The 18,669-nt window shown below is 35.2% G+C and overlaps 1 protein-coding gene across 2 annotated transcripts in view; it reads right to left on the minus strand.

The window, feature by feature from the left end:
• Positions 1-7,969, minus strand: part of lcor (ligand dependent nuclear receptor corepressor) — a 42,391-nt gene extending 34,422 nt beyond the window's left edge. For both annotated transcript variants that reach the window (XM_065259427.2, XM_065259426.2), the window contains exon 1: positions 7,823-7,969. In XM_065259427.2, coding sequence (XP_065115499.1) covers positions 7,823-7,919 — 97 coding nt within the window. In that variant the 5' untranslated portion in view covers positions 7,920-7,969. The remainder of the gene's footprint in view (positions 1-7,822) is intronic.
• Positions 7,970-18,669: the final 10,700 nt, after the last annotated feature.

Below are 18,669 nucleotides of genomic sequence, written 5' to 3' on the forward strand. Positions count from 1 at the left end.
AAGCCAAGATGTACCCAGCAACCACACAAATGTCCTACTTCTACACATAGCATTATATCACAAGTCTATAGTTTTGTGAGTTTTCATATGATTTATGAGTAAAGGTTTTACATAGTTTAAACTCAAAAAAAAAAAAATGTATACTTCATATTTCAATGCAAATATTACCATAGGCTATGGAGTTTTTAATAACATTCGGTCTGGCTTGGTAAGAGTTTGAAAAACACGGACAAAAAGTAATAACTCGACTGAAGAGATAATAAGCACTGCAAGGAACTGTACGCAAATCCCTAAAACACTTGCCATTTTAAACCAATAATATTCAAATTAAGAGAGAGAAATTGTTTCATAATAATTCAGGGTTTTCCAAATCATAAAAATTGAATTAGTGCCAGCTATTTAACAATGGTGCTACACATCAGGACTCGCGGATTAATCTTCATTTAATAGCACAAAGACCCTGAGGACAATAATCGCCAGATCACCAGTGTATAAAATCATTTTCAGGAAACACAGGGTCATGTAATTGATATGAGATTTCAGCTGGCTAAAGGGCTGTTATGTGATTTACACATGGATGCAAAACTGTAATGAAACATATAGCACAGATAAAGAACTAAATATACACACAAATGCAATAGCAAAGCTCAAAATTAAATTGTTACAATCATATGGAATCCATTAATACAGCACTACATAAAGATAAAATAATTAATACGTTCACTTGATGGAGTTTTTTTACTTTTCTTTCTTTTCTTTTAAATGCCATGCCAGCTTCTAAGGCTATATTCATGGTGAAAACAAAGTGTAATTAAATAAAGTTAGACTAGAAAAGATGTTTAAAATCCTCTAAAAATCTTGCAAGTTTGGATTCACTTGATTAAAAACTTTTTCAAAAGTATCAACAGAATAAAAAAAGGTTTTGAGGTAATGGACAATGAATTTCTGACAAGATAAACACTTTGAAGGATTTTCTCCTGAGAGTAAAAATGTATGTGTCATTTTTGAATGTCCCATTCTGCATCTTGTATAGATTACTTGATGCCAATTGGCTGATGAATTTTAAGTTTAGGTGAGGACAGATTGACCGGCATGATCTCATGAGAATTTGTACGTGTTTTAAAACTGGGCTAATTCAGTGGTTCTCTAATTCAAGTTTTTTCGGCGTGCAGCACCCTTGTGTACGATGCATCCTTTTGCGCCCCCCCAAACCCTAAGGAAACGTATGACATAAAACATTGTAAAACTTACAAATTTAATTAAACAAAACATATATTATACAGAATTATACAACGTAGTTCTGTTGGTTAGTAGCATTATTTGTATGAGGTTAAATTACTCAGAATTTATGTATTTTATAAAACTGGGGCTCCTGGTACCATCTCGCAGCCCCCCCAAGGGACACGACTCCAGATTGAGAACCACTGGACTAATTCGTATGAAATTGATTTGAATACGAGTATCATAAAAAATAACAAGAACAAAAACCTGCCCCTACCCCAACGTCAAAAGCAAATCGTAGTACAAAAAAAAATGTACGAATAGGGTCATACAAATTTATGCTGCGTTTACACCAGCCACGGTAGAGGCGACAAGCACCGGTGATTTACTTGTTAAGTCAATGCAAAGATGCAATTACACGTGGATTATTATCCTGCGGCGTGTTCTGCGCAAATTGAGCGTTGCCGCGGGAACACAAGAGTTTAAAAATCTGAACTTAGGTGGATTTCCGCGCTGCGTTAACCAATCAGGACCTTGCTGTAGTAGTAACGTGATTACAGGAAGCGAGCGGAGTCTCAGCGGAGTCGCAGAAGCCCCTGCCATGACACGAATTTCCGCGTGAATTTTCGAATGACTAGAATTTCACGCACGGCTTTCACCCCCGCAAATGAAGCGAGTGAACTCAAATGTTCAAGCGTCCAACTACGCGCGAATAGCGCTTTTTTGCCGCCTCTACTGTGGCTGGTGTAAACGCAACTTAATACGAATTAACGTAAAAATACGTATGAATTGCCATGTCGGATGGACCCACTAAAATGACTATAATAATTTTTTCAAAAATGTTTTCTGACCATAAAAACCACAGCAACAAAAAACTAAATCAAATGTTAAAAATCTAATTATAATAAACAAGACAAATAATGCATTACAAAAAATATGCACAATACGCTGCAATGTCTGAATATAGGCTATATTGTGCCCAGCATACATGAGATGCAAAACTTACCTAAAGTATTAGGCTAGTACTAAAAAAAATGTTTGTTCCACATTAAAAAGCAAACCACATCAGCTTTCTAACATTTCCTTTAAATCCCCATGCATGCTTTCAGGGAATCCCATGTTGAGCTCATAATCTAAGCCCATATCGGTCACAGCGAATGAGGGGGGTTTAATGGCAAACAAATCACAGCGTATCACATGAGAGGAAGACATAAAAAAAACTGCGAAACCATATGGCAGATTTTGACACATTTGGATTTACAGGAATTCATTCAGCTAAAAACCGAAGTGAACTGCAGTGCGGTAATACAGAGAGGAGGAAAATGAGCAAGTGCCATAATTTCACATTTACTGTTACAGTATCTCAAATAAACCTTAAAGGTTTTTGTTAAATGTTTTACAATTATATTTTTGGGGAACCAAAAATCATAATTGTGAGTATTAAGAACAAGTGTGGCTTTAGGTCAACGCAAACCAAATTAAATCCTGACTTAGAATAAGATAAATAGATGCAAATAGATCTTGACGTTGATGTAAACTTGTATCGTGAGCATTTTTTAAACATTGCCATTTAATTCCCACCTCTGCAACGTACATGGCCACAAATGTACTGAACATGATTTACATTAAATCAGTCCAATGTTGAAGTCAGAATGGGGATAAGCTACAAATGTAATCTATATGCCGTTTGACAGAATGGGAATTCCTGGGGTTTTAATGCACGGCTATGACAGACTACCCAGATGTCAGAATATTTTTCGGCACAGAAACATGACATATTTAAATGCCGTGCGTTCTTAACTCTTGACTTTGAGCAAAATCCGGCAGAAATGAAAAGTATTATATCTGTGACATTATATAGTGCTACCTTTTTATAAGGGTCTTACATAGACACTTCAATGCTTCTATGTAAATGTAGTGAAAACCTTGTATTATCTGTTCAAGGAGAATCAATAGGATTTTTGTGTCATCTGTGAAAAGAACAAATTAGTTCCTTGGTTGTGCAGTAGTGAGACATTTACACTATTAATAAACTCTACTAAGCCTTCATCAGAAATCTCTCCAGCAGAAATGTATATTTCAGTGAATTGCTTAATATTTAATGTGAAATTAAAAGTTAAACGCATTTGATACTGCATCCAAACCATATCAAAGTAAAATGCGTATTTAACGCATCTGTAGTTCGGTTTGTTGATCATTGCAATAGTATCTCAAAGGTCATGGGTTTGATTCCTTAAATTACCTTAAAGGGGTCAAATAAATCTTCAGGACTCTACACTAACTTTTTGCACTGGTTGCACTGGTGCGCCTAACTTTTTTTCTTAGGTGCACCAGCACAAAAGTTAGGTGCACCCAAATTTTTGACTGCATTACATTTAACACCACAGTTTTACAAGCGCACATGGTGGTTAAATGTACAGAATATAAATTAACATGTATTTTATCATTTTCATGCTGTGATTCTTTCTTCCCTTATAGCCTATTGCTTTTATGTTTGTTTTAAAATCTATTTCCCAAAAATACTTGAAAATGACTTAAATTCGATCAAATTTTCATGGTTTAGCTAAATTAGATGCAGAATGAATATCATATGCAAACTGACCACCCAAATTAAGACAAAATTTATTAGCTGATATACCAGGTATATCAGTTTCGTGTCCCCAGAGTACGTATGTGAAGTTATATCTCAAAATATCATATAGATAATTTATTATGCATGTTAAAATTGCCACTTTGTAGGTGTGAGCAAAAAAGTGCCGTTTTTTGGGCGTGTCCTTTAAAATGCAAATGAGCTGATCACTGCACTAAATGGCAGTGCCGTGTTTGGATAGTGCAGATTAAGGGGCGATGTTATCCCCTTCTGACATCACAAGGGGAGCCAAATTTCAATGAGCTATTTTTTTACAGGCTTGCAGAGTATGGTTTACCAAAACTAAGTTACTGGTTGATCTTTTTCACATTTTCTAGGTTGATAGAAGCACTGGGGACCCAATTATAGCACTTAAACATGGAAAAAGTCAGATTTTGCATGATATTGGAGGTTGGTGGATTGACATTGCGATATTTAGCTTTTTTTTTCTATATAGCTGTGTGATTTTACTTTTGAAAAAAAGCTTTGCATGTTCTGCAATGTGACTACTGCAGATTCGCGCATTGTGGTGTCAATGCTAAAACTTTATATTGTGCAATCCTATATTAAATGCGCTGTCGCACTGGGTTCGTCAAATGCGTAAACTACTTGATTATTTATGAAAACCTTTAGCTTTTTCCTACACAACAAGTATGCAGTCTTACTCTTTTAACAAGAAAAAAAAGATCAATTTGTAATGAATTTTTTTATATATATTTTATGATTTTTCGCAATGGTCAAAAAGAATGCAACTTGAATCAATGCACATTCTTGCAGCCTACATGCCAATTAAATCTGCTGGAAACTGTCGTCAGATAGCTTTAGACGCTTCTTTAACAACCTCTTCACTTGGGGGTGGATGTTGAAGAGCTGCTAGAAACGTTTTAAAGTCACTCCGAATACATGCCGAAACATTTTCAAACCACATGAAGCAAAGTGTGCAATTATAACAAAAAATAATCTTGGGAACGACTGTGATATGTAGCCTATGCACTGACTGGTGACTGTGACATTGGAATGTATAAAATGTGTTAAATGTCAAAGAAAATCCAAAATAGCACTGTACTTAAATGAGAGGTTTCAAGGGACATAATTGGCCATAAGATTGTTGCTGATCTGTGATGAAGAGAGTAAAATGAAGGATGCATAAGGAAGCTTTCGATGAGAGAGGGGGAGGTAGATGATGACTTGAGACAGAAATAAAAAGTGACATTTTTCCTGATGGTAATGGTTCTCACAGCAAGCAGCTCTGACCTTCAGTTTTGTTTGAATTTGTGACTCTCTCATGCATGACACCAAATGTGCGCCGACAAATCCTTAGGAAAGGAGCGAATAATACAGGAGAGCCAAACTATCTGACCTATTTGGTCTAAGATAGGGTTAAAGAACAAGATAATTTCTAGATGAAAAACATCATTACTTAACTAAATGAAGAACCCATACATATGAAGCTAAATTGTGAGAGTTTAAAAGACTTAGGAAGAAGAAAGGAGAAATTTTATATAGCTCCAAAGTATAGCGATTTCATAACATCCAGCATTACCTATTCAACAATTAATATACATAATAGTCTATGTAAACACTGAATGCAATTACATATATTAAACAAACTAAATTTTTTTTACAAATGATGTAATTTTAGCCTCAAATTAACTGGTTTGCACATATTTAATTCTTAAGCATTGGTTAGTTAACTTGCAACATAGGTATGCAGGAGAGCATGAAGTTCAAATTTTGAAACTTTGACCCCTGAAAAAGTTTAAGGAAATGATTTATGACCGTTCCTTGAGTGTTATCAACAGAACAAGACAGCAAAATCTTGGTTTTGCTGTGAATCAACTTTTACATTTCAGAAATGACTTAAGAAATGTATACGTTTGTTGTGTCTTTATGTGCAAAAAAGCTATATGAAGAGTTGCATAATAAAGCTTAGCTGCCTGTCATTACGAATTTCAAAAGACCAATCCCAAATTATTCAGCCTGTATAACACATTAAAAAAATTATTTCTTAAAGGGTTGCAAAATTATGGAAATTTTGGAAACTTTCCATGGATATTACAAGGGGATAAATGGGAACTGATGAAGATAAGTCAGATATTGAGGAATCTAATGTTTGTATGCGATACAGTTTTTATAAATTATCTGAAATTAACAAATCATTTCCCTAAATTCCTTAAGTTTCCAACTTGGAATATTTCCAAGATTCTTTAGCTTTCTTAGACAGGCATTTAAAAAACATCTGCACAGTCTTATATACAAGACACAAGAGATTAAACTATATGGTTGTGATTTAAAATGTACGCACCAAAATTATTTAAAGAGATGTGCAATTAAATAATCCTCAAAAAACTGTTTTATTCACTATTGGAATGCGAAATTGAAAAAAATGACTCTTTTATATCGCTTAACTTTAAAATATCACATATATATATTTATTAACACAAGAAACTCAATGTCAATCATCAGTCATATTTTGATACAGAAACGTGCATTGAACCCAATATGTGTGCACACCCAACCCAACTCGATGCCTTTACTTCCTGAAACTGGCCTTTGATACAGATGGGACCACAGCAAGAGGGGATTACTGAATTCAAAGGGCAGATATCAATGACTTATGCCATATCTGACAATAAAAACACTCGTGTTCATATTCAAAATAGATTTAAGTATATCATACATAATATAATGCAGAGCATGAAATTGTTTGACATGTTGTTCAAACAGAAGATCAAGGGTAAAAGCTTTACCAGTGAGTCCCTAGTGATTCACTTCTGTATGCCACAACTTATATCATTTATTCAGCATTATAGACTTTTTGTGACTATTTGTTGAAATGTACATTATAGCGGTCTACAGAAAGAGCAACATTCAACCTAGGCTACACAAAAAAGCTGCAGCAGATGCTAAAAGCAAAGGGTTTGCTGTCTGACATAAAAAAGATAAAAACAAAACGAGGTTTGAAAACTAAAAAATAAAACTCGAGGTAACTCAACAATCTCCCAATAAAATAAAATAGGGCGAGTTGAGGCGATTAAACAAAGCTAATGAATGGTGTCCGATTTAACGGGGGATGGGCAAGAAACAATTTTTGGAAGATTTTTGGAAATGGGAAACTAGTAAACAAAATATAAAATGACACTTGTGTGCTCTCGAGTCCGAATTCAAGCAAGATCATTTCGTTGTTCACTCTTCATTTACGTCCGCTTGCTTCATATTCGATTGATATCGCAAAATATCAAACGGACTACAAAATCAGCGTTTATTTTTCCACATAAGCTCTTTAAATAAAGACATTACACAAAAGTGTTTCATGTAACGAGACCCCCAGGCCTCGATAACAACTAGCCAATATGCGCAGTGTCATTTTCTTTGTCAACCCCCCACCTTCCCCTAAAATACAAAATTATTTTCTGACATTTCCCCATTGCAGCAATGCGCGCTCCCCCAGCGCCGATCATTTGAGGGGAGGGAGAAGAACGCGCACAGTAGAACATCAGCATGACAGCGGGGCGGGGACGCGCACAGCCCTCCCCCATCCCCAAATAATACAGTAGCCTACAATAAAACAGGGAGCGCGCACACTGGCAAAACGAACGCCTTTGATTGGCCGATGTACAATTCCCCTGTACACGTAACACGCCCTGCTTACAATAAATAAACATCGCCCAAAATTTCCTAAAAAATTGCAACTTAACGAAACGATGTCTGGTAAATAAACGAACAACCACATAAAGATGTCAACACACGCGCGCGCACCCATAGCAATATTCGTTAAAATGACAGGCGCGTAACTAAACTCATAACTGCAATTTTTGATAACGTCCAGCGGGCGCGAGCGGCTATCGAAAAAAATCGCTGCGAGACAAAAACGCCGCTGCGGAAGGCAACAGATTTAAACCAAATACAGACATTTGACCAACATCTGAAGGGTTACCGTGCACTTATGCATGTTAGGTTAAACGAGCTTACCTACACAGTGAATGAGTTTATGCCGCCACGAGTCAAGTTCCTGCCGAAAGCCGCGCCTCTCGATCGTGCATTGCTGCCTTCTGCACAGACTCGCCATTTTCTATCGGCCCCTCCCGCGGGCGCGCAGCCGCGCACCTTCTGCAGGGAGCTTCCCATTGCCGACGTCATCAATACTCATCCCTCTCTCGCTGTGGGTTGGGCACGAGTGTGGAGGTCTTCAATGCAGCATGTCCCTCCCATTTCCAAATATTATTCAGCCTATGGTCTTCTGATTGCTTTAGTGTATTTTTCTCCAAAGGATTCAACGATCATGTCCTAAGAATCCTTCATACAATCCTTTTATAGACGAGCCAAAATTACCTAAACAAAATCAGACACTACGCATATGAAATTATTTAAAAGACAGTCTGGGCTACTAAATATGATTGATTTTTTATATTAATATTTTATGATTAAATATATGAAATCAAATATGGTAACCCTTTTAATAGAGTCATATAATAATCCAATATAAAAGTGTTAATATTTTACCACATATATAATAATAATAATAATATGTATTATTATAATGTTGTGATTTTCCTTTTTTACCCTTTTTTATCGTAATTTTAATTGTTTGTGAATGGATTTTAGTTTGATGCTTAATAAAAAAAGAAAAAGAAATTCGATCAATATTTATAAATAATAAATACCAATAATACCAGTGTGTGCCCCCTGTTGAAGACCTAATTTTTTAGGCAACTGATGCTATTTACTGCACTTGTTTCTAAAAGCGCAGTATCAAATAACTTTGAGCTTAAGGTGATTCCAGTCATGTAGTAAACTAGAAATTTCTTTGTCATGTTTTTAATCTGACAATATAAAAGAAAAAGTGTAGTTAAGGTAAGGTAAATAAATGAATTGAGAAGGGAAAATTGAGTCACTGACATCTGGTTTTGTAAAGGTTGACACAAATGTCCTTGTATGTTGTGGAAACTGTATTAGGATGGCAAACGAAAAGAAAGGCAAGTGAAATTTTTTTTTAAGATTGTGTAGCATTGCAAAATGGCATGCCAGAATACCCATAGACCTATTCAAGTAAATTATTTAATCACACATAAATAACACATGTTATTAATTTACTTTTATGTGGTTAAACATTTTGTAACATTTGAAACAAAAACATATATTTATAGCAACCTTTTTTACCATCTGGAAAGGCCTGTACTTAAAAAAAAGATTCTGACCCTAATTAAAATGTGCGCATTTAATTCATTACCATATTGTTTTGGTTTTAATGAAAAATATTAAGGGGTTTCTTGGCGTATCACGCGTGTTTTAAATCAACACGTAAACTGAAAAATTTGTGTTGTATTTAAGCAAAACTGCTCAAAGTGTGCAGGGATTTCCAGTTCCCAGCATGCTTTGCGTGAGACTGAATACTGAGAAATATCAAAGGGTTATTTTATGCCTTTTTAATTAAGATAACAAAAGAGGGGCACTTATTAATGCTTAGCAAGTTGTTATTGTTGTACGCTGTTACCACTGTGCAGACAAGTAGAGCATTTGCTTGTGAGTCTCATTGACGTGTATAATTTTTTAAGTATTGTTTTGATCAGAAAGCATTACACTGTAAGTGTAAATGTGTTGCTTTGAAAGCATTTACTTTGCAAATGTTTATCAGCTTTAGTTTCAGTTGAGTGTTAGTTATGGTTACCTCGCACATGTGTGTTGTTGCTGTAGTATAAAAACTTAATTTTTTAATTTAAGTAGAACTAACATGATTATAGATAATAGTAAATTTAACTCATTTTCATTCCGATAAACTCAATTAAATTTTGCTAAGGTGACTAGGACAATAATTAAGTTGAACTAATAGACCCCTTCACGATTCACGTCACAGGAGAATTCGCTGTTCGCACTGCGCATGTCGGAGTCAAAAAAGTGATTCTATCAAGTTGAGTTGTGTATTGTTTGGTTGAATCCAAAGAGTATTGTCACCTACGTCGTGGGCTGTGAAAATTGCACCAGCTCTGCAGTTAAGTTTTTCAGGATTCCTGCAGGATCTCATCCATTAAAAAAATATGCGACATATGTGGTTGCAAGCAAATAAACGTGCAGACTTTCACAATGCAAAGATCAAAGGGGCTTGTGTTTGTAGTGCTCACTTCATTTCAGGGAAGTCATCATTTATCAGCCCTGTTAGATTAAATTAGAAAGCCTGTATTGTATGATCAGTTTTTATTAGCCGCGCCATTTTGCTGACCCCATGCTACGCGCGCAGTCGCACACCCAACCTAGGCGTTCAATGTTTACAAACATTGAAGGGGTCTATATATTTAAATATATTTTATTTTTAAATTTAGATATTATATTTAAATTTATATTCTAATTGAGATATTTTCACTGTATGCAACCACCAACTTGGGCAAATTGAATGAATCATTCATTTTCAATGCAGCTATAAAAAAGCTAAATTTACCATATCACCATTGTTAAACTTTATTGCTAAACTTAAATTACTTACATTTAATAATTAACAAAATGAATTTAAACTTTCTTGTAAGGAGTTGCCTTAAATTATAAAAATTAAGTTAAAATAACCCTTATGTGTTGTTGGGGCCATTTTTGGCCATTTTTGTTATTTTTTTTTTTGTCTTAATTTGGCCACAACTTTCTCTGTGTTTCAGCAAATGATTTTTGGTGACAAATCTTATATTTACACATATTTTAAGAAAACGCTTTGAAATTTTTCAAAAACTTGGGCATATTTACTACCCTTACATGTTGTTAAAATGGCCACTAAATTAAACTGTTGTAAAAATGTCTCTCTCTCTCTCTCTCTCTCTCTCTCTCTCTCTCTCTCTCTCTCTCTCTCTCTCTCTCTCTCTCTCTCTCTCTCTCTCTCTCTCTCTCTCTCTCTCTCTCTCTCATATGCTGTTATAGTCCATATAACTCAGTTTTTTGCACAGGCTACTAAAGGGTTAATGGTGCCACATGGTGATCAACAGTAAAAATGACATTTTACCTCTTTGCAAAAGGAAAAGCCACAAAGAATCAAGAATGCATGATAATAAGGTGTCATGGCTCTGTGATCAAAAAACATTGTTATAATGGAAGTCAATGGGGCAAAAATGGCCACAAACCAGAAATGAGGGAGAAAAAAATTAAATCTGATGCTGCACAAAAACTAAAAATCCATCAAAGCCAATGTTTTTACTAATCTTTGGCATGCCCAAGACTGTGAAAAAGGTGAAAAAAAAATCCAGTCCACAATCACTTTATTTTGAAAATCAGTGATTTTGTGGTTTTTTTTCTCAAATCAGTGGCATCACTTATGAGCTTGGCAATAAAGTGTTAAAATCATGAAATTTTTGGAAACATTTGGTAGTTTTGATCAGTACTGAGCTTGATTAACAGATTTATGCAAAAAAATGTGAAAAAATATTAATCTGATACATTTTTACAGCCGTTGATTTAAGTGTCCATTTTTGGCCGCTAACAACACGAAAGGGTAGTGAATTGGAACAAGGCACAAGGAATAACTTAAGCTAATTAAACTTCATTTTAGCAACTTCTCACTAGCAAAGAAAGTTGAAATGAATTGTAATTTCAAGTTGATTAAACTTAAAAATTCAAGTGCAACAAGTATGTAGACGGCACACCTACACAGGCGGCATCTCATCTCGATTCCCAGCTCGCTATGAATCATGAATCAGTAATGAACACAAATAAGGGGCACTAGCAAAGATGTTGATGTATCGAAGCACAGGCGACTTAATTATCTGCAACACAATTACAAGGTCTTTAAATACACCGCAGGTGGTATTTATTTATCATTGTATAAAAGACATCACTGGCTGTGTAAATGTCATAAAACTGTGCATTGTATGAATGAGAACATGAATAAATGAACAAAAAAAAGAAAATGGATGTATGCAAGTCTGAGTTGCCAAATTTCTATTTGCTATAGCGGTGGCTACATTTAAGTCAAACCTTCATTAACCTCAATTACTATCAATTTAATTCCTATCTATTACTACACACGTGGGTGTAGTTTTAAATCATCTTATAGACAAAATTACTTCCTAACAAAGATAAATATCATAAGAATATAATTAAGTCAATTACAGCTATAAATAGCAATTATACAGTACCATTTAAAGTCTGTAAATATATGAAAAAGAAACTTTTTTGACATTTAGTCAAGATGGGTATACAATTCCAAGTCTCTATCACCGAAACTAAAGTGAGACAAAATGATCACGTTACAGAGAATCATCTACAAGCGTCTTTACAAACAGCTATACACACAAACAGAGGCGCTATATGTACCAGGACTCCATACCCTCAAGGTCTTCTTTGCAGTATGGCATAAACAAAAGGCATCAGTCCCATGGGCAAACACAAAGCAGTCACTCACAACTCATCTGAATACCCCATTTTGGGAATGGTACGGTAAACTGTAACAGAAACAGTTTTGTTAAATGTTTATAAAGACCAACGCAATAAACCGATTTTGTATTGCGTTCCCATGGAGACCAAGCTGCTGACCTGTTGATTGGTTCAGCATCTTTTTAATGCGACTGAATGACCTTTGGTAAGAAACATTTGAAATGTACATCAAATTACTAGTTGACTCGCGCACAAGGCCTACATTATTAACTCTTCTCTGTCTAATGCGTTCTTTAGCCCGGTCTCATGCTCGCTGCTCAAAGCATTTAGGGATAATCTGACGTTCAAATACCATGCTGTGGGGGAGGGACTTCACAGACAGTGTTTCATGGGAAATTGTAAGCACAATATGTGTGTTATGGGGCCAATACAAAGGATTATGTATCAGCTTTTGCAACTTTTGTGTTTAATGATGACAAAAGTGGTTGCTTTAACTTTCCATGTGCTGTGCTGAATTGCATGGAAAAGAAAATCATAGTTTATCGCATTTTGAGTAAATGTATTTTAAAGTAACACAAAGAAACAATCAATACACTGTCAGAAAATAAAGTTTTAAAATTGTACCTTCTCTGTCACAGGGCTGGTACCCTTAGGTTCCGCTCTGTACTTTTACAAGTAGGCCTATACTGAACATAATTCAACGTTGCACTTTTTGGGGATATTACTGTACATTAAGGACCTATTGTGTACCTTTAAAGAGCAACTATTGTCCGATTCACGATTTTAAATTTCCTTTGGTGTGTAAGTGTGTATTAGTACATGTTAACAATATGCAAAAAGTACATACCCCAAGTAAATGACGCAAGTTATCGTCTCCAACGTAAATCTGTTTTTTTTTACTTCAACAAACACACGGATTGTAGGCAACAGTTTACTTCCTGGGATTGGTGATGTAGACAAGATCTACATTATCATAATTCCTTCCGCTTGGACTCACAGCCTGTAAGATAACTCCTGTTAGCATTGCATTGTGAGTGAATCCTTCAAACATGGTAAGGAGCGTCACATTTATATACATCAGGCCAATCACAACGTACAGATTAGCTGGCCAATCAGAGACACAGCGCTTTTCAGACCGATGAGTTTTGTACAAAATCAGTGCGTTTGAGGAGAGCAGTATATCTGGAGCTACAGAAATAATGTGTTTTTTTGACAATAAATCACGCAAACACATTCTATTATGTCAAATACACAAAATAAAGTTTTTTTAGCAATGAAATGGGTGCACTTTAAAGGTATAGTTAACTTTTTTTTTACCACTAAACTTGAACTGGCACAAAATTGCTCCTTAATTCTTTCACCGCCATTGACAAGATATCTCGTCAATTAAGAGAAAACGCTTCCCCGCCAATGACGAGATTTTCAGTCTTTCCACAATACCGCTATTATCCGCCTTCTGCAACTTTTTAAACCCAGAAGTATTGCCCTATGGCAAGCGGCTGCATGTCCGTGTCTGTTTTAAATATGGCTCTGAATGGGATCTCTATGAAAAGTCCGTCACAAAAATTGAATTATCTCTGCTTTTTGCTCAAAATGTGGTGTTTTTGCAGAAACCTACCCATATTCAAAAGCTGATTATAAAAGAACCACTGAAGGTAGGATGAAACTTTTTTTTGGGTTTGAAAGCAGAGGGTCTGTTCTTTCATTTGGTATATTGTATGTTTATATATTTAAAGAAGAACATTTTCTGGAAGGCATTAAACATGAAAAACGCTGGCGCTGGCAGGCAACTTTTTTTAAAAACACTGGCGGTGAAAGAGTTAAGGTACACAATAGGTCATTAGGCTATAATACTGTACTGTAATAAGGTACAACATTTTAATGTGCTCCCCTCCCATAAAGGTACAAAAATAAACTTTTGAAGGTCCCACCCCAGCGACAGAAAGGGCACAGTACCTTTTTTCTGGCGGGTCCAACACATAAATAATTTTTGGGTCAACATATCCTCCAACCCATACGATTGCTTTGGTCGTTTGTCCATTTCACCAAATACGACCAATGGATGCATTTAGTAAATAAGCGCCTCTAACGGCAGCAGGTGAAATTTAATATATTAGGGTATAAAATGATATTTCGGGGTATAATTTTGCTATGATGACATGTACTGGGATAAGATTTTCAATTTAAACCACCAAGATTAAATGTATTTTATTACACATTACACTTTTCAGGCATTTAAAGCAAATAACGTACCCATTTATTTATATATAATATAAAACAGCATACAAAACAGTCACAACGTTTTAAAAATGAACTTAAAATATTCCAAGTGTAGATTCCAAGAAAAGATGCAAAAGATGCAGTTCGCAAGGTTTGCAACGTGAATGGTTTGTAATACTTTCATATTGTTTTATGCAATAAATACCTGACTGTACTTTTACTTGCTTGTTGTGTTTTATATGGTTGAGAAGTGGTTGGGTTTAGGGTAAGGGTGAGGGTGGGGTTAGATGCTCCAAAATATCTTTAAAACCATAAATGTTTATGAAACCGTTTACATTAACAAATTCATAAAATTAAATGTGTCTAATCTGATGTATAAGGCAAAAAACCTTAAAACGTAACAACAAATTGTATTTATAAGCTACTGCCGCTAGAGCACACGAATGCCTTAAAATGTCACTTTACGTCGTAATAACGTGCTTGCACAAATGACTTATGAGGTCGTTAATTTTTGGAGGATTGTTGGTCTCTATTGGTTCCATAATGAACCTTTAACATCTAATAAACCTTTCTGCTTCAGACAAGTGTTTCATGCCATAGAAGAACATCCTTTAACAGCTGAAAAACATTACTGTTTCCCAAACCTAAAATTGTTCTTCTATGGCGTCGCTGTGAGAAACTATAACCACCTTATAACCAGCGTACATTTACAAGTTAATTTTTATGATCTTTCAATGAATCAGAGGTTTTATTTTGAATCTTGAGTCTTAAGAATTGCTTACAGACTGAGCACTCATGTAATTGGATACACATTCACAACCAAAGGGTTTTTGTTATAATAAAGGATGCTTTAATAAAGGAGCAGGTGTTGTATTGGGTTGCAGGGGCTCGCCCCACTGTAAAAACAGAATTCTTCTAGAAATGTTGAATTTAGAAATATGAAAGCAGTGTAAAATAATGCCAGGTTGTTTTAACCAATATGGACAAGTCAAGCCATAAGTTAGGTTAACTTAAATCAGTGGTTCCTAAGCTGGAGATGGGGCCAGGTGGCCCCCAGTTTAATGATATTTTATCAAATACATTAAGTAAAGAATAATTGATGACGGGCCTTTGAAAATTTTATTTTATAAATAAATTTTCAAATAATTCAAAGGACAATTATTCCTCTTATACCACGGTTACCTCAAACATTGCTCTGGTGCCCATTTTTAAGACATTTGACAGGTCAGGTGTGCATTTATCGAAAAATAATCAACATCCGTGGAACATTTCTCAACCAATCACAATAAAGCCTTTAAAGGTGACATAGAATGATTGAACGGGGTATTTATCCTTGTTCTGTGATGTGAAATGTAGACAAAAAAAGTTTTTGTTGGGGTCTGTAATGCCTTAGAAGCTTCCTAAAAACCTCTCTCAGATAGCTCTATTAGGGTGGTGGATTTTAAACAAGTGGTTTTGCACCTATTTGGCGCCCCCTACTGGCTTAACTTGCAATCTCATTACTGATTGGCTGACTTTGCTGCCACTCAAAAAATGTAGCCAATTATTTTAAAGTGGAGGGGCAGTGAGATGCCTGTGATGTCATAAGCATCAGTTTTTCAGATTGGGCCGTTTTCTGGCTGACATTTCTAAAAGAGGAATTTCTGTTTAGCATGTCTAGCACTTTTTGTATGTTTGTGAATGCGGGTAGACTACCATTATTCAACAAAGACAAGGTAAAAATGGTTTTTCATTCTCTGTCCGCTTTAATAATTCATTAAAAAGTCAAGAAATACCTTAAGCATACTCTCCGTGGTCTGGATACCTGATATAAGACAATGCGGGGGTGAAAACAATAATTCTGCATTGTTAATATCATAAACACAATTGCAAAAATAGCTTTTAAGCATTAAAGCACATGTAAATATATTCAAGAGAAAGTGTAAGTTAAATTAATTGGAAGTGAAACAGCAGGAATCTTATTAAGTTAAAATTAATCAAAGAAACTCAGGTCTTAAAGTCTGTACTGCTAATTGCCATAGCAAAACCTTTCTGCCTTCTCTACATCGAATAAGTGGACTTGCTTTTGTGTTTATGATATAATAAACACAGGACAAACAAATGCATAATGATGACGACTTAAATCAAAAATTATTTTTTTAATGTAAATAGATGACTGAATTAATGTGGCATCTTTGAAATCAAGTCTGACACCGTTATACACCGCACAAACAGCTTTATTCAAATGATCACTTTTCAAGTTAAGCAAACGTACATAATGATGTGCAATGTTGACAGCTTCACCCAAAAATGCACACTTAAAAATAATTGCCTCATTTGCAAATTCTGGTTGAGCATCAAAGCCACGGACTGATACAAAATCCTCACAAATTTAGCTCCGGTAAGTCCTAATTATCTGGCGACTGTCAGCGGGAATACGCTTTAATGACGATCATAGCACAGATTGTACTCTCCGAAAACACAATTTAAAAGCAATATAGGTATTAATTGAAATAAATTTGCTATACCTTAAAAATAGTTAATTTTGTAAGTTACTAAGTGTATATTCCTCCATATCATACAAACAACCATGTTGTCTACAACCTTCTTCCCCATTTCCCTACAAAGTCTCCTGCCTAAGAATCTCTTCCTAGATTAGGGAATAGGTAGATCTGTAAGAGCCAACAGATGGAGAGCCAAATTTAGTAAACCATTAGCTGGCAAAAAAGCAAAATCCCCCTCCCTCCTCTGCACTCCTAAATCCTCACACGAACGCCTGAGGAGTGATACTGTATGGTGTTTGCAAACGTACCACAAGGCGCAGGCAGACAGAATATACATTTTTAATGCATGTTTTTGATGCAAATCATGTTTATTTTGGATAACTACAAGTTTGCATGCTTTAGGATTCAACTTACAGATATAAGTATCAGTAACATGGAGAAATATGTACTACTAGCACATGAAGAGACACCACGATATATAACGGTTGGCTGTTAAAGGGATAGTTCACCCTTAAGTTGTTACAAACCTGTATACATTTTTTTTGTTCTGCTGAAGATATTTTGAGAAATGTTTGTTTTTGAGCACCATTGACTTCCATAGTATTTTAAATACTATGGAAGTCAATGGTGCTCCCGTTTCCTGCTTGATTACAAATATATTTCTCTGTGTTAAGAAAAACAAAGAAATGCTTACAGGTTTGTAACAACTTGAGGATAAGTAAATGATGACAGAATTTCATTTTTGGGTGAACTATCCCTTTAAGTAATTCAGTGTAAGTCAACCAGCCTTAAAGGGTTAATGTACAAAAATCATCCCAAACATGAACTAACATGATATTGTGTATCACCCATGATGATACACGATATCCAAATGACATTTAAAGGCGTGATTTTTGAAAAACACTTTCGAAAAGGGAATCGAGCCGACTACCAAAACACATTTGTAGCCAATCAGCAGTAAGGGGCGTGTCTACTAATCGACATTGTTGCCTGGGTTACGTACTTGTGGGGCGGGTCTATCAAAAGAGGGTCCAGATTCGATTGGGGTAGGGGCGTGTTTGTTTAAGATATTTCAGATATCAACATTGGCTTTCAGAGATCATGCACCCCCCCTTTAAAAGTAGAATAACTTTTTGTAAAATATCTTGATAATTTGTTAGGGATTTGGCAAAGACATCGTCGAACAAAAGTCTGTAGAGGATGGATTTTTGATTTCTGTGGAATTCTGTACATGGAGTTTTGTTGCCGCAAATTACGTAATCAGATAAATAATCAAGCAGGTTAAAAAATCGACCTGGCATTGGGAGGTCATCTCTTTTTGGAAACAGAAATGTACACTAGCAGAACAGTATTTGGGAAGCCATGCAATTGAATTACAATCATAGACTGTAAAAAAAAAGATGGACGACGTGACGTGATATATATATATTTTTTTTTTTTTGCCACACCGCATGCTCTCTTAATTAAGAAAATGTGAAAAATATAATAATCTATAGGACTATTCTTAAAATGTAAACTCTTTGTAGGCTAAGTTAACAAGAGTTTATAGTGTATATGCATAATACAAGCAGGTTTACACTTTAATGAGACCGAAATTGCTAGTACACCTTCGTCAATCTTTGCTGTCACTTATTTTCTTATAAAATTACTAGAAAAAGCAACCGTGTCTGTCTATAGCTTTTTAATAATACTTTTATATGAATACAATCAAGTTTGATTAAGTAACTTAACTTAATTTCCTTATTTAGTTTGATCTCTTATTTCCCTAAT

Source organism: Paramisgurnus dabryanus, chromosome 24 (genome assembly GCF_030506205.2).
Source record: "Paramisgurnus dabryanus chromosome 24, PD_genome_1.1, whole genome shotgun sequence".
NCBI lineage: Eukaryota > Metazoa > Chordata > Actinopteri > Cypriniformes > Cobitidae > Paramisgurnus > Paramisgurnus dabryanus.